Here is a 21108-nt window from a genome sequence, read left to right as displayed (position 1 = left end):
GGGATCTTCTTTAATAAAGTAACCTATTCCTTCCTCTATTGATCACTGTAAATTTCAACCATAAACCAGTTCTTTCATTTACTATAATCGAGGTAACCCAGAAGTGGCAATAAAACTAACTCTGCACTGACATCTTAAAATACAAATTATGTAGTCCTCAAACTTCCCCTATGAATGCTTGAAATAAAAATGGTAATAACTTCCAATATTTTGACAGATTTCCAGCAAAAACCAGATTCATGTGTCTATTTATGCATACTGTATCAGCACTAAACAAAAAGTGCAAGTCATAAAATATCATTCATACTGTGATTCCATTTTTATAAATAAACAAAAAGCTACATAATATATATGCATTTGTATATCTGGGAAGAGAAAAAGGTATAGAAGGATGGGTATAATTAACATTGGGTTAGTGGTAGAAAAGAGAAGATACATTTTTTTCTTTATCAGTTTTGACCCACTACAAAGAACAATGTATTACTTTATAATTTTTTGAAGTTTATAATAAAATTTTTAAAAGGGAGAGGATGTAGGTAAAGGACAAAATTTTCTCTCAATTCATTGTGATTAGAATTGATATATTGTTTGTAGCAATCTGAAGTAATTTACCTAACTAGAAAAGATTTTTTTCTTTATAATTACGATATACTTGTAGAAAGTCTTATGCTTCTATAAATTTTCACACACTATTTTAACACGTTATGAGTAAAGAGAAATTGAAAGAAGTGAAACAGAGAGGTTATGTGAACTGCTGGAGGTCACACAGTATAATCATATTCTCCTAACCTCCTTGTGCTGTGCTACTCCTAAAGTAAATAGGCTGTGTATGTTAAAGTTAAATACATATGTTATGATTCTGTGGCAAATGGTAATGAGCATAGCCAAATATACCACTGTAGCAAAGACATTCTCTATCTTAACTCCTAATGCTTTGATGGGAGAAACAGAAAATAACAACCCTGTTGCCTCTGCTGCTAGCTCCCTCTCTGCAGTTACAGATAGTAGATCCTGAAAAAGTCATGAAATAACTACCAGGTACCTGGTAGGATTTCCTGCAATGAAGCAGAACCTATAGTGTCTTAAACTACAGTACAAAAAACAAACAAAACAAGAATACAATATTCAGTTATTCTGGTGGTTTCAGGAGAGCCTGACTTTTGGACTTTTGATAATGGGAAGTCAGGGTAAGAGGTGATTTAGTGCACTTGGAATATTTAGTTTTATTCTACAAAACTTTAATAAGCATATGTGCATAAAACTCAGGAAATGAATTTTATCTAGATTAAACATAAATCTGAGACTATTAGTAATATCATCAAAACTGCAGGGCATCTTTATCATCTATTTTCTTTTTTTTAAAGCTAACTGGCCACCATTTTCTCCTGAGACCACTATGTCTTAAAAAAGCAACAACAGATCTTTCTTTGGAAGAGAGGAGATGGAGGGAGCATAGAAAATGGGCCCAAGTTCATGCTGTCTGGATAACTGGGTAATATTTACTAATCATTCATTGAAGGAGCAATTTTTAATAAAATTTTAACTGACCAAAAACAAGTCAGAGAAATGGATCACTGACAATGGCAGTTTCCAACTGGAATGTGAGCCAGTCCCCAGATTTAAGACCTGTAAACTGCCTAAGAAATCATGACAGTAACAGGACATTAACATTTAATCCATATTAAAGGTATTTTAATTTGCATACATTCATCAGACACACTTGTTTGTTAAAAGGAAAGAGAGAAAGATTTATGAAATTGATCTTCCAAAAAGAAAAACTTCATGCTGTTTTATCTCATGATCACAGTTTGAGGAAAGTATCGGTTTTAATATGCACATTTACCCTAAACCTCAAATATATATTGGCTTAGGTGAGAAAAATAAATTAAAATGCTGGGAGGAGAGGGATCTATTATGCTGAAGTCCTTATATGAGGCAATAAATTTTTCTCACCAGTGTTTAATAATAAATATATAGACTATATGAGTAATGTCAGTGCATTTTGAGATAACTATATTCTCAAACTCATTTGGACAAATGGCAAAAACGTTTTTTTCAGAACACAGTGGGAAAATATTAAAATAAAACATATTTAAAATGTAACAGATGAAAGACAAGTGATTTTTACAATAGGTTTATAACTTCTGTTCACATTTTTTAGTTCATGTTGTGTATGAACTGAATCCTCAAAAGTATGACAATACTACATAAACTATGTTTATTCTTGTATTAAAAAAAATATTAGTCTGTGAACTAAAATACAGCAGTTTTATTTGCAAGTTCTATACAAAATAGCCTAAAACAAAGAGAAAAGGGCTTTTATTAGAACCAGTATTGTTACTGATGAGCACCTAATAGCTAGCAATGGGCCCGCCTACATTTCTGGCAAGCAACAACTATATTCTACAAACCACTGATGGATTAAACAAGCTATTAATGATAGTTGCTTTTCAACACTTAAAACGGTCAGACTGTGTTACCTGACCACAAGGACAAGTAGGTCATCACTCTCAAATGTTATACAATATAAGAAACATAAATGAGACCTCTGTGGGGAGAAAAACCCACAGGTATGGCTCCAGAGTTCTTTTGCTATTCAACTATTAATAGAAAGCAAATCCCACTTAAAGTTGTAAACACTTGTAACCCTTTTTACTAAAAGATTTATCATCACTTATTTAATTTTCCACCTAAGACTGAATAAGGTATTATTAGTCCTAGTGTCCAGCTTTAGCCCTGATAGATACAACTTAACATCTGGAATCAAACCCCTCTGTTACTCTTGCAGAGTTAGACGATGAATTTTTTGTTCTTGTATAAACCTGTAGGTGTCCATCTGTCTGGGCTTATGAACACCCAACCAATCATTCATAGGCTGCAAAATCATATTCAATGGGTACATGGGGGAAGCATCTCAATTTTCATCACATGCAGAAGACCTTATCTTCTATAAGACAGAACACATGTCTTTTAAGTCAATGCCTTTCAATGTACCTTTCTTCCTAATGGTTGCTGGACCAGCAGCATTAGCCTCACTTGGGAACTTGCTAAATGAAGAATCTCAAGTCCCACTCCGGACCCAGAGAATCAAAACCTGAGTTTAAACAATATCCCCAGGCGACTCATAAGCACGTTAAAGAGATTGAAGCAAAGACCTAAATTACCCCACCCCACCCTACCTCCAATTATTCGACTTTTCAGAAAAATGTACAAGGGGAGCCTTAGAAACATCATACTGATCAGGATAATTCACTTCATTCCCTGCCAACGGAAGCATGGCACAGCAGTCCTTTCAAATTGAAAACAAACTCATGTTTGTTGTTTGAAAGAAAAAACTCACAAACTATTTTGGCCTAAAAAAGTGACAGTTTTTCATATAACTTCACTTAATATATTCTGATCTCAATCCTTCTTCCAAGAGGAGAGGATAGCATTATTTTTTATAGGTTGCTAATAAAACAATAGCTATATTATAATCAAATGACAAGGCTCTAGCTCCTGTATGTTTTTATAATTACAAAGATTAAAATGCACCAAATCCCAATTGACTGCATTAAAAACACTCTAAAAAGTAAATGTTTTAGTCCCCATTTAGTAGTTCAATAAGGGTTACTACTCACTATATTATCTAGAATTTTAAAACATAAGATCATAGAAAAATGTGAAGTCAGATTCCTTTGATGTAAAAGAGGGGAACTTAGAGTTAATCTTCTACACCTTTAGAGCATCATTAATAATTAAAAAAAAAATAGTCAGGAGCAACATCACCACCTAATAACTACCCACCTCCATTCCTTCAACCCTTCTGTGTTACTGGGGTCCTATCTGAAGGTCTTTAATTTGTATATGATTCTTCCAAATAAAAAGTATTATTTAAGTTCATTATAAAATCTAAGCACAACATGCTAAGCAGTGTATTCACTCATTTTCTCTAAGTCTTTAAATAGATATGGGCACTGAGCTCTTTGAAATGTTTGTGTTTAATTCTGCTGACAATTCCTGTAGGATTCCCGCAGTAGAACTACTCAGGATTCAAGGTCTGCTCAACATTGATTTCCAACATTTTCCATTATGAGTTTCTCTTTGAGGTAAAAATGTTCATACAGCCCTCCCCATCCCTGAGAGTAGTCATAAATTTAGTACATAACTGGAAGCACAAACAAAAATTATCCCCAGAAAAACGATGTACAATGCTAAAATGCCAAAAGAACGAACACAGACCTACACTTTGGCTGTTACCACAGCACCAGCTAGAGGGAAGGGGCTTGAAAGTGAGTGGGACCAAAAGGGCAGTCTTGGGAAGTATTGCTCTGGGAGAAAATCAGATTAATATATGACAGCGACAAGAGGAAAGTAAGAAGAAACAAATGGCTGAACAGAAATAAGACATGCCAACCCCTTCATCCCTGCCACACCCACCATCATCCATTAAAGAAACCACATTTGCTTTACTGCAGAAGCAGGTACCCTTGAACTAGGAACCATGTCTACAAAATGTCTAGAACTTACAAAAGAAGGAAGGAAAGGAGGGAGAGAAATAAAATCACCTCCCCATAAAACTACTGTAAGAAGTAGTAAACAGAAAATGCAAATCAAAACATTTCAAGAAATGAAAAATCTCCCCTCAAAATCAACCCAAAGCACAAGGCTTTTTTGGACAAATAACAATAAGAAAACCTAGCATCAGATCTTCAAAAAATAAGAACAGATATAGAAGAAAAATATTTCAGAAATGAAGAATAAATTAGAATGTGTCCAAGGAAGAATAAACTTGAATGAAAATTTAATAAGAAATATTAAATGAAAGCAGGCGAACTACTTCTCAGTTCTTTGAAAACAAAGTAAAGTAGTAAAAAGAGTCAAAGACAGAGAATGAAATAGAAGATGAGCAAAGATTTTATATGTAATTATATAGAAATACATATATAACTGGAGTCTCTGAAGAAGAAAACAAAACAATGGAATGGAATTAAGATTTAATTCTATAATCCAAAAACAATTATTTCCAGAAATAAGAAAACTTAAGTCTACATATGAAAAAGCCCAGAAAAATTAGCCAGGAACATCCAACTTTGAGAATCATTCTAGTAAAATAAGAACAATGAAAAAAATGGCAATGCCTCAAGGCAAAAAAAAAAAATCAAATTATACATAAGGGTAAGAAAATAAGGCTAGTGCCACAAATATCAAGAGCAGAATAACGTTTTCCAGAAAGCCAAGGGGAAAAACTGTAAGCCAAGGATTTTATGTCCAGTCAAGCTGTTGCAATCATGTAGCAAAACTATAGAAAAATAGTAATGTTCTAGATTTCAAGGAATACTGTACACAGCAGGCTGTCCTGAGGAATATACTAGTGGGTGAGTTGTACACAAACAGGAGATGATTGGGGAAATATTAGTAAACAAGTTGATGGTAAATATTTAATATAGTTCATTTTAAAGGTGATTCTAAAAAAGGGTGACAGCATGGATAGAAGAATAGTATGTAAACATCATATATTCCAACAGAGTAGCAAGAATACAACAAGAAACGGGAGGAAAAGGGGGAAAGCAAAGTACAGTAACAGCACTGGCTATCACAAAGGTTGACAGCTGGGAACTAAGGGATGCCATTTAAAAGATTAAGTAGGAATGAGGGGGAAGAAAGCATTATGCAGTATAAAAGATATAAATATAAAGATAACCACTAGAACAAAAATGCAAGCCTCCCTAAATTTCATAATAATAATAATAGCTCTTCAGAGACAATTCTCCATAGGTTCTGCACATCTAGTATCAGCCAATAGCCTTTCTTAAGAACTATCTTTTCAAGGGGCGCCTGGGTGGCTCAGATGGTTCAGCATCTGCCTTCGGCTCAGGTCATGATCCCGGGGTCCTGGGATTGAGCCCTCCATCGGGCTCCCTGCTCAGCTGGGAGCCTGCTTCTCCCTCTCCCTCTACCATTCCCTCCACTTGTGCTCTCTGGCTCTATCTCTCTGTCAAATAAATAAATAAAATCTTAAAAAAAAAAAAAAGAACTATCTTTTCAAATATAACAAACAGTCTTGGAAGATAAAGAATTGCCCCCTGGACCAGAAGACAGTTTTGTTACCAAATTAGGATACTAAAGATAGTATCTTTCTCTTAGGGAAAGTTTGGGCTAATTTTCTGAAGTTCCTTAAAGAACAGAGTCCCTCAGCTATGACACAAACCCACTGGGTATGCAGCATCACCACATGGAACCTGCAGGTCACAGGGAATCTATGTAACTATGTAGTGCCACCTTTGGTGCTGTTAGTAATAAAGAGCTTTGTTTCTGACCCAGAAATCTCATGTCTCCTGCCAGCATCTATTAAAGTATGGGCAGGCATACAAATAGGCTAAAATCTCAGACCCTTAATAAAGAAGACACAGACAAAGACAGAAAGAAACACAGTAAATATAGCGATACAGTAATTAGGGAGTGATTTCCAGGAGAGGAAAAAGCAAAGTACAAAAAAGTATTTATAATATGCTATATTTTATAAGATAGAGGAAATAGGAATAACACACATGTATACATATATATATATATATATATATATATATATATACTTAATTATACAAGAAGATGCACAGGAAGCATAAATCCAGAAGTTGAGAAAATTGGCTACCTACAAATGATAGAGGAGAACAAGCTAGAAAGGAAGTGAATGACGCCCTTCTGAGAGATGTACTATGTATAATATTTTGGCTTTGTATAATATTTTGACTTTTGGAAGCATGTTAACATATAGATATCCAAACATATAATTAAATCAACAAGAATGGGGACAAGGGCACCTAAAACTGAATACAAAAAGAAACATGCATGCAATCATATTTCAAATGAATTAGCTAACTACAATCAAGGGGGAAAAGAACTCCTGAATAAATTTGAAATAAACTTTAATAAACCCCCCTGAAATAAATCTTGAACTTTTTGTTAACTTTTACTTTTCATAAGGTATGGTTGTAGCAATTGTGAAACTATTTTACATGTATTATATAATTAAGCAAATGGGTAAATGTATTGGTGTTGTTAGGAGTCACAGTCCTCACTTTGAATGAAGGAAAATACAAATGTGAAATGGGGAACAACAAGGAAGAATTCTGTGGTTTGGATTGGAAGCTGGAGGTCTTAGTACAACTCATAATTTCTTAAAAATACCTAACTATCTAAGTATCTAAGTCTTAAGTATCTACCTACCTACCTACCCACCCACCCACCTATTTATCTAATCTAGGACTGAAAAGTCCTAGAAGTAATGAAATCCCAGAGACAGTGGACATATCACATGTCCAGACCTTGATTCATAAATACCATTTTCCTCTAAAATTAAATGAAATGATTTGAAGAAATAGCTGATTCCATGAGTAGGACAGGGAAGGTTTCAAATGAGCCTGGAACATCTTGTTGTGCCAGAAAATAAGGAGGTGCTTTAAGAAAAGATGGGGTATGTAGAAACAAGCCAAAAGCCATCTTGCAAGGATACTCCCTGGACAAATCTTGGACAATTTGAGTTTCAAAATAAGTAAGAAAAGTAAAGGATCCATGAGTCTTTGCTTACAATAAATAGATAAAACAAGAATAAGGGTGGGCTCTTCTTTAAAATAGAACGCTGGCTACTAAATCTGGGAGGGAGTGGTAGAGTTGGAAAATCTCCATTTACAATCAGGCAAGAATCACCAATGGATGATGGAGCATCAACCTTCAAAGACCCCGTTTAGAACTTTCAACAGACAAAGGCTTTATGGGTAAGAGACAAGTCTGTGAAAAGAAAAATAAAATAGCATTGGGCAGTATAGTAAAAATTTAAGCTAAGAATGGCAAGTTGGACATAGAAAAAAAGAAATGATAGAACAAAGGCCGAATCAAGAGTTTGAGACATTGTGACAAATAAATGAGATCAGCCCTTGGAGAGGTTCCACGGGAATACGGTCCGCTTACCCCACCCTTTTTGCTATCCATGCCTGCTTTTTCCTTTCTAAGGGTTACAGATAACTATATACCAAGAAGAGCCCATAAACAGAATGCAAAGGCAGTATATACAACTATGCTATGTATGTGTCCTTGTGGCAAGTATAACATGCTGCATATGTCATTTTTCTTAGCTTATTTATTTTTATTTTTTTACTTTTAGAAGATTCTACTTTTAATCAATCTCTACACCCAAAGTGGGGTTTGAACCTACAACCCCAAGATCAAGAGTCACATGCTCCAGCAACTGAGCCAGCCAGATGCTCCCTTCTTAGCTTATTTCAATTTATACTTGCTTTTACCCTCTCTTAGAACAATGTTAATTCTCTATGATAATTCAAGTAAATTTGAAAAAAACAAAGACTGAAGGTTAATAAAAAGAAATTAATTCCACATGTGTGGGATGTTCTTAATTTTACACCATATATTTTTAAAGATCAATCTTTTAGAAACTATAATTCTAATTGTATTTAGCTACACAGCCAATTCAAAGAAAGGCTGGATGTGCTAGAAGGCAAGGGTTCTAAGCATCTGCTCAGCTGGAAACTGGAGAGACACAATCCTAAGGAGCCCACAGCTGTTAGACAGACAGGTTTCATTAATGCTCAAACAATAAATTCTTGAGTTCACTTCCCTCTAGGCAGTTGTGAAGACTATCACTGACTTTACTGGACAGTAGTGCACAAGGCAGTATGATCTGTATATAAGTGTATATGTAGGATATTATGTTATATATTCATATATTCATGTTATTGCAAATAGTTCACAGTGTGTCAATTTTACAATGTCAACCTATAGAGTCTTTTGAACAACCTACATAAAATGCATTAAAATCATCCACTTCCCACTACCTGTTGTACTGATCCTAGCTCTCTCATCCCTAAAATGCATTATCTTTGAAATATATTTGATGATGTATATGACCCAGATAAAAATGAAATATAACTTAGGGTCAAGAATAGAAAAGAATAATTAACAATTACTCTTGACTTTAATAAGTAGCTATGCTTGATCAAAGGTTTCAAATAGTTTTAGTTGGAAAATCTTCTTCAACTAAACTCTTATTTTAAAAATTTATAAAATAACTAAAAGTGGAACTACTCCGATTTAAGTGGGTAGTGACAGTCTGGAGTGCCACCTGCTTTGGGGAGCCTTCCTGGCAGCCCAAGGCAGTTAGGAAACCAGTGCTGAATAAGATTGTAAGTAGAGTATAAACGTATTAAAAAGTCACTGTAAATGAGTTCATACTAGTAAATATTAAAAATGTAAATTTTAAACTAAAAAAATTTGATTCATTATTATTTACTGAGGAATATGAAACAAGTGAAAATGAAGTCTTTTTAATAAATAATAATTTACAAGGTAAGTATAAAAGACAGCTCATTTTGGCACAATGGTAGCTGTTCTTCCTTATTATAAGCCCTCAACTGATACTGGAATTTGATGTTTTAGATTAACATTTTTATTCTAATGTCCATATGTCCTAAATATATTATGCCACTAAGAAGTGACAAACAGGGATTCAGGAAATAATTTCTAATAATGAGAATAACAATGTTATTCATTTACTTCTAATCTAGATGAATATATAGTTCAAATATTCTAACTAGGTTGTTATATATTGCTTTTAATAATTAATTTGTATTTTTTAGGATCATTTTTTAAAAGTCTGGGTTTCCTCAGTTTCCTTTAGTTATTGTAAGGAAAACCAAAAATCCCTTCTAACTCTAAAACTACTGTAAGTCAAAGTGAAGCTGCCTCTTGCCACTTTTTGCTTCTGTGGGAGCAAACAAAAGCACATTAATAGTTAACAAAGCTACAATATGATATACGAATGAAGTCTTGCATTACAAAAGTACTTAGATTGTATTTACAAAAGAATCTCTATCATTAATTATTCAACATTTGGATCTGACCAGAAACCAGACCATGACTTTATAATGCTCTGTTTAAATGAACTACTTAATGTTGTAATGAACACTCAAGGCAGGAAGCTAAATGAATTTTGGACCTGGTATAACAAACACTTTTTCTAATATCTTGATCAATGGACAGATTTTAATGTTAAGTCAGTTTGAATTTCATTTGTACTTGAAAAATGTTTACTTAAACCAAAAATTTTGCATCTCAATTATTTTATATTCTAAAACTGAATGTAGTTTAAACCAATGCATTATTCATAAAGCAAAGACATCAGGAAAAACAAAGCTGTGCCCTTCTTTCAAAGCCGTTAAATTGCTAAAACATACCATATTTATGCATGCAATATTTGATTGTGTTTTTCTTAAAACACAAGCTTGTTTTTGTCAAATCAAGATATGCCAAAAATTCTACACCAAACATTTTTGTTTATAATTAAAGCAATCATCAATCCAAGGATTGTCATCCATTTTATTTCATCTCTACATCAAAAAAAAAAGTAATTTAAAAAAAATTTTAAATTCCCTTGAAATGATAAGATAAATGAAAATGTAAGTGCCTTCACATAACAACAGTAAGCTGACCCTTTGGGAAATGGTTGACTTTCTCAATACAAGGTATTCAAAGCTCATTCAAAAGTGTTCATTTAGAATGCAGATATCAAAGATGATGCAAATGTTCAAGAGAAAATTAGAACTTACCAGATGTTCTAATCCAGCTTTGATGTTTCCAGATTCCCTAAAATAGATGAATAAAAGTTCTAAATAGTTGCTAAACAGTTGTCTATGATAATTTACATTTACCTCAAATGCATTTTATAAATCCTTATGATTTTTTCATATCATCTTCACTTAATGTTCACAAGAACACTGTTTTTAAGGACAAAACAATTTCCACCCAAAGGAAACAGATAATTTATTTACATCTAATAATATTACCACTAAAACTGGGATTCCACTAACAGATTGTTTCAGATTTTTCAAAGTCAGCAGAGAACAAAAGGAAGTCAAGTGTACTCTTATTTTACTATTCACACAATATCTATTTATTTCACATTAGCTTTTTCATTAGAGTTTATGTTTTCTCCAACATTTATTACAAAAATGTTCATACAGATTCTATCTACCATCTAGATTCTACTATTGACATTTTACTATATTTGCTTTATCAAATATCCATCGATGCACCAATGATTGCAATTTATATAAAAAATATATACATAAAGAATATCTTTGTGACTATATATCTAAGTAACTACATCTTAACAAATTTTTCCTCGACATTAATTTTATTAACTTAGTGCACACTATAAATCAGGACCTAAGATTGTTGTAGTATTAAAAAACAAAATATCTCCAATGAAGACACAAACATCAAATATCATGATATATTTTAAGTACTTAATTCTTGCCTTTCACTGTAAAAAAAAAGACTGCTGATGGAACTAAAAATACAAATAACCATGTCAGTAGCAAAGATAATTTAAATATACATTTGGCAAAATGTGGCAAACAGTTTATTTTTCCCCTAATTTTGGTTCTTATTAATTTAGTAGTGACAAATGGACTTAAAATTTCCTCACTCAGGCCAAGTAGTATTTTAATTTCATCATAAATACCAAGCCTTGTATTTTTAACATGAAAGTATACTTCTACCACATTGCAGAGAATAATTATGAAACATCAAAGAACAGTATTGCATTCATGATATTTAATCTTTCCCTCACACCTCTTTCTTTCTCTAAAGGAGCCCCAAGTTCACTTTTCTTCTATTTCTGTCTCCAATTTTCACTGCCAAAAATATACTTCTGTTTCCTTTGTCTTGCTACACAATCTTTCCAAATCTCCCTATCGTTCTCCCCTTCAGATGTGCTGCCTGAAAACCACATTTCCAACTTTTGCTCTCACTGCCCAGTCTGGCATACTGGGAATAAATTCCAACATCTACTGATCAGCACTCATCTTTAGCCATTCTCTTCTCTACTTTCTGCTCTAGCAATCTTAGCAATACTATATATTCAACACTTGAAAATTTAAGGATTTCTGAAACTCATTCTCTGGATGCAGTCTTAATGACAAACGACAGGAATAAATTGTAACAAGGAATTAGAAAGGCTAATGGGTACATAAATAATTTTTAATTTACTACAAATTTAATGCATTTCCTGGAGCTAGAAGTCAAATAAATCTTTAAGTTTTCACAAGGACCTTCTCATATAGTCACCACGTAATTTAAAATTTAAACAAAAAAAATGCATAGAGTGAAACATCAGACAGTGCAATGCATGTGTATGTGCATTACAGTACAATTGAGTCTTCCTCCCATCCCTGACTCCCTGTTCTCAACCAGATATTAGCTCTTTGTTTGTCCTTCTAAAGATACTGTGTGTATGTGTGGGTGTGTATGCATGCATGTCTTTCTCCTGTTTTTTTTTTTTTTAAAACCCGAACAGAAGCATACTACATTCACTGTTTTGTCCCTTCTTTTGGCAATCTAACTCAAAAGTTTGCACTATATAATACGAATCTACATCTTTCCCCCGCCATGGCTACACTGTCACACACAATGATTCTTACTAGAAAATAATACTGCAATATAAAAGAACAAAAATGTTCAGATTCAAAGTACAAGTCCATAATTTGAGACCACTAGAATTAGACATGCTTCATCAGAATAGTTTGGATTTTAGAAAGGTAGTAAGACATATACTATGCTGTATGTCATGTAACATTGGCAACAAGGTTTGAAGCAGCATCTCATCATTATACACAACAATAATTCTGAAAGCAACATGAATGTCCACACAAAATGGAATAAACAAAGACTATGAATAACTTCATTTCAGGGTTAGTTTTGCTATCGATTGAGTTTGCCACAAACTTAGGGAAAATCCCCCAGTTTTTTCAGCTATTTGTATTTTGGAATCAAGGATAACAATCTGTTTTTTAAAAAAAATGGGCTGGTTGGACTATTGCTTTGTTATATTTTCAAGTGATTCTTTAAATTAAATGATATTTAGGAAATAGGCATTTTGAACGGTATGCAGGAAAGAAAACTAGACATCGCCCTTGACACAGGCCCTTTCCTCCACCACCAAATGTAAACAAATGTATTCAACCACAGAGTCTTGGGACCTAACATCCGTGATTATCATTTAGAATTAGCCACTTCTTTCTGTCTTCACAGCTACTACTTTAGGTCATCATCTTTTCTCTCCCAGGCTACTACAAAGCCTCCTAATGGGTCCCAATGGCTCTTGCCTTGCCCCATGTTAACGCATTCTCTATAATACAGAAAGATCTTCCTACAATATACACCTGATCATGTCATTTCCTTTTCAAAATACACAATATCCTACTACACTCCATTTTATTCATTCCCTGTTATCTTGCCAAAGCTACAGTGCCAAAAATGTGCCAGCAATAGCCATAAGAAATTAACCTGGCTTCCCTCACTACTGAACCACTCACTCTCTACCTGAAATGCTCCTTTTCTCCCAGCCTCCTCTATCTAGTCTTTCCTCACCTAGCTTACAAACAAAATCAAAACACAACAAAAACAAAATATCCTTCAGGACTCAACCCATACGGGGAAGGAAACCTCCTCCCTTCCTCACAAATGAACTAATCAACTCTTCCCATGTGTTCTCATCACATAATTTATCATGCTGTATTATAAATACCTAATTACTTTCCCAATGACCCCACTAAAATGAAAATTCCTTGAGAACATGGATTATATCTTTAAAATTTTTATATCCCAACACCCAATATAGTGCCTGCATCAGAGTATGTATTCAACTAATAAGGATCTATCTAAACATGAAGACAAGGTGGGATGGAGAATCAGTAGTAACCAGTTCAGGTCTCTGAGTGGTCCTCCCCAGGCCCACTCTCTCTCCAGACCACACGAAGAGCAAGGCAACTCCAACAGCAAGTGGTTGTTTGGGAGGGTAGTACTGGGGGTTGTGTGTACGTGTGTGGTGTGTGGAGTATGAGGACACAGTGGAAAACGTGGCTGATTCAGGCCAGAGTCCAATACTAGAGGCTTTGCACTATAGTTTTTAAATTGTCCCAGGCAAGCACAAGCCAGATCCTAGACTTTTACCTCTCTCCTTAGATTAAAGTTACTAGCCAAGGCAGCTGAATGTTGCAAATAAATAAAAGAGAAGTCCATAGGAAGACCTCTGAGGTGAATAAGCACAGGAATAAAAAACAACAAATGGAGCAACCTCATCCAGAGGAAAGAAAACAGATTGAGCAAGAACATACTATAAGCATAACATCTTTAAAGATAAAAGATTTTTAGAAATTTAATACAAAAAAAACACAGTTATGAAGAGGAATTAATATGAGATAGCAGGTATTAAAAATACAGTAGATTGAAATAAAGAACTCAGAGCCTGAATTGAAAGCACAATAGCTACAGACTGAGAATAAATTGGTGAGCTGGAACACTGGGTGGAACTCTCCCAGAAGGCATAGGAAAGGGATGAAAAGACAGAACAAATAAGAGATGAAGTTAAGGAGAGGAATAGAAGTGTGAACATCTAATAATGGGAACCCTAAAAGGAAAACAAAGACAAAAGAGAATAAATATCTGAAGAAATAATAACAAAAAATTCCCAGATACAGAATTATTCAAATCTTAGACTGAAAGGGTACACAGAGTAGTGAACAGGTTAAGTGAAAATCCACAGCAAAGCATAATATAAGGATTATTAAGAGTGTTACAGATCAAGAACAAAGGCTAAAAGCTTCCAGAATGAACAAGCATACCCCTCCATACAGGAAGAATAACACTGATATGATACTTCTCAACATTAATGCTAGAGTATAAGATATGTAGCATGAACTTCCAAGATAAAGTGTTAAAGGAAAAGGACTGTGAACCTAGAATTTATATATAGCTAATAAATTTTTAAAGAGAAGGAAAAATAAATTCTCAGCATATAGGGTTGCAGGAATTTCACCACAGAAAGACATTATTTGAAAGAAGTTCTGAGGAATGCAATGCAATAAGAAGAGAAATAAATTCAGGACCAGATAAAGCGAGTAAGGTTGACTTAGAACGTAATTATTATAATCTAAACAATTAGTAACTAAAAAGAAAACTAAAGAAATTTCACCCACTGTGATGTAGAATAAAAATGCCAGAGAAGATTCTCAGGTTGGGTAAGAAACAAAATCCAGTAATGAGTCATTTACAAAGAGATACATTAAACAAAAGGATTCAGAAAAATTTACAAAAAAGGGATAGTAAAAGATATAACCGGGCAAACTTGAACCAAAAGAAAACTGGGGTGGTAAGTTTAATGACAAAATATATTTAAGCCACTCTCCCATCCAAAGAACATATATACGTACACATTTTTTCAGAGAGAGAGATATATAAAAAGTGATATTCTTTTCTAGCGTAAGAAACAATAGATCAAGAAATTTTTATGTATATCCAGGTTTGCATATTCCTAAAATGTAATATGTATCATAGTTTGGGACACCAAAGTTTCAGCAAGTTTTTCATGAAAATCAGTTTTCTTTAGTTTTACTTTGGGCAGAAAGGCAAGGAAGAGGGGCCCTCTCAAAACAACACAAATAAAGCATCAGGAGTACATAAACACTACACAAGACAGCCTGATACACAACCCTGGGTTCTAGAGGCAGAATACCTAAACTCAAATTTAAGCTGTACTACAAAATAGCTGCACGAGCTTGTTAATAACCCAACTTCTCTGAGCTAAGACTGTCCACCAATGATGTGAAAAAAGAAAATAATGTATATGAAGGAATACTATAAATACAACAAACTGTAATGTGCTATAGAAATCTGTCATTATAATAGATATTTAAATACGAAAGTCTTAAAGTGGCTATTTTTTTAAATAGAGAGGCAAGATCCAAGACACTGACAGAGGGATCTTGCAACAAATGGTATAAAGCCTGTCCTCTTTAGTGGTCTGTCTCTTGGGTTGTCCCTGTCATGACTTCATCAATATTTGTGCAACTCCTTTTGCCCTGTGCTGAAAGCAGACTTAATTCAATTATAGGTCTCAAAACTGATAAAATTGTCTTGAAGTGGAAAATGGGAAGAAATTATTGGCAAATGAATAAAGATTTGTATCGAACTAACACAGAGGAGTACAGCAGGTCTTTTTTTAATCATTCCCTGGCTTAAATCTTCTGGGAACCATGCGTTTCCCTTCCCCTCATGCAGCACATCGATTTCTGAATTAGACTGCAATATTAAATAATTAATATACTTGCCATGATTGATGTTTTGCATTAGTTGAATATTAGGTTATCAATCAAAATCCACTTGGTTTAATGTAATAATATTGAAAAAGTGTCATGGGCTGTTCATCCAATTTGTAGTTGAGGCAGCACAGATAGTAATGCTGGCATTACACGAGGCTCTAAAGCAGGAAATGCAGTGGCTCAACATGTTATGAGGCAGACATTTTGAAACTAACTGGGACAAGGCTGAGGTTGTCCTAAATAAACCCTGTGGCACCTGTCAGTTTCAATGTTAGGTCTCTTTCCAGGAGAAAGATGGCATGCAACAATCATAACATGGCAGGCAAGAAAAATTTTAAAAAGGATACTATTTTAACTTTGTGGCAAACATTTCATTATTTTGCCAAAGGAAGCATGTTCTAAATCCAGAAACTGTTGCTATGATAAAGCTTATATCCCCCGCTTAGGAAATTTCCAAACAAATACACTAAGATTTTTCAGAACTAGTCTTACTAGGAAGAGATCCACTTTTTTTGTTTGTTTGTTTTTCGTATGGGAACAATATTATACCAAACTGATCATTCAGGTTTTATAATGGTCTAAGGGAATCAGGTCAAGGAGTCACAATTAACAATAGTATTTATTTTTTAAAAACTCTATTCCTTCTGATGAAGGCATTCTCCTTCGTTCTCAGTATTTTGCATGTATACTTGAAAAATATGAACTTAATTTTTTTTAAAGAGCAAGCCAAAATCCAGTGGGTATTTAGTTATAAAATACTCGGAAACTATAATGAAGGTAACTAACTAAAGTAGCATTAAAGTATCATTTCATTGACCAAATCTTTAAGAAATAAAAGATTAAATATATTTATAATTCGTAATGCATATGTATTATCCCATATAAAACGTGCACACACATAGACATTATGCAAAACAGGGTAACTCCTAAATAAAAAATTTACAGTTTTTTTTGATCATGAACTAAGTATATTATTCACTTTTAAAAGTTTACTATGCTTCAGTTTCCTATAGCTATAAGAGATTCTTATCAAAATTAATTTATCATCTCTTTCATAAAGCAAAAATCTACGTGAGTTTGTTTTTTACATAATGGCAGACAAGGTTTTTTAAAGCCTGAGTTATAAATTATAAAAGTATCTATACCTCCCATCTCAAATAATCATTGATAAACTTTTACATGTATATGTTACGTACTATATGTTATTAATGAAAAATTTGGTAATATATAAATAAGAAGAACATGGATTCAAATTCCAACTCTACTACTTACTAAATAACTTTGTCAAGTTATAGATCTTCTCTAATTTTTCCATTCTTAAATTCAAATAAAGGATTAAAAAGATAATCAGCATATGTATGTATATATACATATATACACAGAAGTCACTCAGTAAATACTGATTCAATATGACAGACTAATCATGAACCAATTAACTGCACTCCACTTTCAAAACCAAGAAATATCTTTATAGATGTTAGCTTTTTAAATCACCTTAAAATTGGTTTCAACGGTAGTACCTATTCATGAAAGTCAGTCTACTTTTCACATAACAGACACATATAAAAGGCTTAGCCCAATGGCTAGTAACCAATAAAAATACCATGTATATCCTGGCATAAGCACATTCTAATATCCTGATAGCTTTGAAAGGAGCAGAATGATAACATGTGTTGAAAAAGTAAGCAAAAATAATTTCTCAATTATCTGATGCTTTTTACATTTCATTCCCAATAAGAAACAAACAGATGGGGTGCCTGGGCAGTTCAGTCGTTTAAGTGTCCAACTCTTGATTTCTGCTCATGCGATGATTTCAGGGTCCTGAGTTCAAGGCCCCGTGTAGGGCTCCGACTGGGCATGAAGCCTGCTTAAGATTCTCTCCCTCTGCCCCTCCCCCTCTCTCAAAACCAACCAAACAAACCAAAGAAACATACAGAATATCAGCTCTAAGTTCCAAAAAGATCTTTCCAGAATTCTCAATTTCAACGTACCAGGTTTGGTTAGAATTCTCAACGTTTTTCTCCTGACTGGAGACTATCTTGCAAATCACTGGCTCTAAAGATATATTCTTATGTTACCACAATTCAGAATGATAGTTTTCAGATATTTGTATTTTACAAGTAGGTTTTTTATCTGACTGATTATTATTTGCAATAAATTCTGCTTTAGAACTTACAAATCATTTTCACAAACAAATGTGGCATGGTTACTGAATTTTACATGTACTATTCTCTTTAGTTAGTTTGTGAGTCTTAGTTTATGAGTGATGGACATTAAGGAGGGCATGTGATATAATGAACACTGGGTGTTATAGAAGACTGATGAATCACAGACCTGTACCTCTGAAACCAATAATACATTATATGCTAATTAACTGAATTTAAATTAAAAAACAAACAAACAAACAAACTCCAGGACTGCAAGGGGAAAAATAAAGAGTCTCGTTAGTTTTACAAATATTAGTGAGCATTCACTAACCATATTAAACAGCTAAGGACATATAATACACACTGAGCTTACTGCGATGAGAAGCTGAACACTTAAGTTGGTATACATCAATTAAGCCATTTACAGTCATTCAGGTAAACAGGTTCTGAAGTTAACGGAAATGGTTGACAAAGGAAAGAAAAGAGATTTCAATATTTTTGCAGTTGTGTTCTAGATAACAGTTTCAGAAGAAGACAGAGTGAGAAAATTCATCACCAACAGATCTGCTCTAAAGAACAGCTAAAGCAATGCCTCAGATACAAAGGAAATTATACCAGAAAGAGACCTGGAACATCAAGAATGAAAAACAAGAGAAATTTATTTACTGAGCACCCTTATACCTATCTCCACAATAAATTCTGAGTAGATAACAGAACAGTAACAGTCACATAACCAAACATCATTAACAAAGAGTACAAGTATTAAGATATGATATCTATGCCTTAGATATTTAAAACAGTGTTGTCAAACCAAGACTATTAAATGAAATAGTTAATGTCCATGCCAGGCAGGGAAAATGCATGTGAACATGCTACCTATTTGCTATTTCTCACACGCAGGATTAACATTCATAATCAATAACAACCCTCTTTCCCACTGAGGCCAGACACAGCTCAAGGATCTTTCTCAACACTATACTCTAAGGAGTAATTGCCAATTGTCTTGAGTTAACAAGTGAGATGCAACCCATTAACCACCACTCCCTTCAATGCATGTTCTTGACCCACCTCAAGTTCAGAAAAAGGAGAAACTGCCATATGTGTTAGAGTGGTTGGGAAATATTTCAAAGAGGTGGGTAATTTTAGCTGGATCCTGGAGGAATGACTGCATTTGAGCAGACTAAGTAAGTAGAAAAGAAGAGGCAGGAAGAGTGAACCCACATAACCTGGTAGAGGTCAAGTAAGGTGAGTCATCTGCCCAGAATAGGTACATGAAAAGTCTTTAATTTTATTTATTTTTTTAAAGATGTTATTTATTTTTGCAAAAGAGAGTGAGCACGAGAGAGCACGAGAAAGCACAAATGGGGGTGAGGGACAAAGGGAGAAACAGACTCCCCACTGATCAGGGAGCCGAATGTGGGACTTGATCCCAGGACCTTGCCATCATGACCTGAGCCAAAGGCAGATGCTTAACTGACTGGGCCACCCCGGCACCCTGACCTGTTAAGTCTTTAATTTTAAATAATTGTTATTTTGTAAGTTTTCAGGGCCATCATGTACAATTGTGCATGTTGTTCATTATGGAGAAAAAAAGGAAAAAAAACCCTAATGGGCAGTGGCAGCTAAAAGCTCTATGCATCCAAGCAGTGAATCCTAGTGTGGTACTGCATCCACAGGAAGAAGGGACATCTTTTCCTAATATGCACAAACGTATCATATGGGCTAGCAGCAGCCCTGCAAAAAAATAAATGCTTACTGTAGAAAAATTCAAAATCACATCTGCTTCTAATAAAGAAGAAAATAAAGATCACCCAAAATTCCATCAGCCAACATAATATCTCAACATGTTTTATTTTTTTCTTCATTCTTATGAATATACACAAATACACTTACTTTTTTCTTACAAAAATGGGATGATCATTGACTTCTGCTATGTAGCTTCAATTACTTCACTACTTAATTATATATTATAAACAGCTTCTCAGGTGCTAATAAATTTATATATAATATTTTTACTGTTTACCTACTATTCTTTTTTTTTAATTTTTTATTGTTATGTTAATCACCATATATTACATCATTAGTTTTTGATGTAGTGTTCCATGATTCATTGTTTGTTCATAACACCCAGTGCTCCATGCAGAATGTGCCCTCTTTAATACCCATCACCTGGCTAACCCATCCCCCTACCCTCCTCCCCTGTTTACCTACTATTCTGCTCATAGATGTATAAGTTAACTTCTCCATTATTGTTGGACATTTGGTTTGTTTCAGATTTCTAACTCTAAATAAAACTGGGGTGTAAAAATACAATAACATAATTAGATTTAAAAATCACTTATGAATTTTATGTAATGTTAATTTCACTTGGAGGAATGGGGTTAAATAATTTTTAAAAGGGGAAATAAATCAGTGCATTTCACCTCTAGTACTTAAATAATTTAAACTTATATATTTATTATATTTATATAAACATAAGTTGTATTTACATATATTTATATATAAATATTTATATAATATATTATATAAATATAAACTGCATTTAAACAATTTAAAGTTTAAAGTTTCATTATCATTATATTTTAAATTTAAATACAATTAAAAATAAACTTCTGCTTTCAAGAAAGTCCATTATTATAACATTGTATCCCAACAACTTCATAAAAGCAGTATCTATCTATAATCCCAAATAAAAAGTAACAAATACATATAAATTTCTATGAATGTCTTCAGCTGAGAGAAAATGCAACATGAGTATATTTTTCCTGAGAAAAGCAAATTTTCAATAATTAGAAACTGATTATTCAATT

At 33.6% G+C, this 21108-nt stretch overlaps 1 protein-coding gene across 1 annotated transcript in view; it reads right to left on the bottom strand.

Moving 5' to 3' along the window:
- Positions 1-21108, bottom strand: part of RSRC1 (arginine and serine rich coiled-coil 1) — a 300250-nt gene that overhangs the window by 84784 nt on the left and 194358 nt on the right. Inside the window, exon 6 of the mRNA XM_027585584.2 lies at positions 10599-10635. Within this exon, the coding sequence (XP_027441385.1) occupies positions 10599-10635 (37 nt within the window). The remainder of the gene's footprint in view (positions 1-10598; positions 10636-21108) is intronic.

The sequence above is a fragment of the Zalophus californianus genome, chromosome 1, assembly GCF_009762305.2.
Source record: "Zalophus californianus isolate mZalCal1 chromosome 1, mZalCal1.pri.v2, whole genome shotgun sequence".
Classification (NCBI taxonomy): domain Eukaryota; kingdom Metazoa; phylum Chordata; class Mammalia; order Carnivora; family Otariidae; genus Zalophus; species Zalophus californianus.
This window is presented reverse-complemented; position numbering and strand designations above follow the sequence as displayed.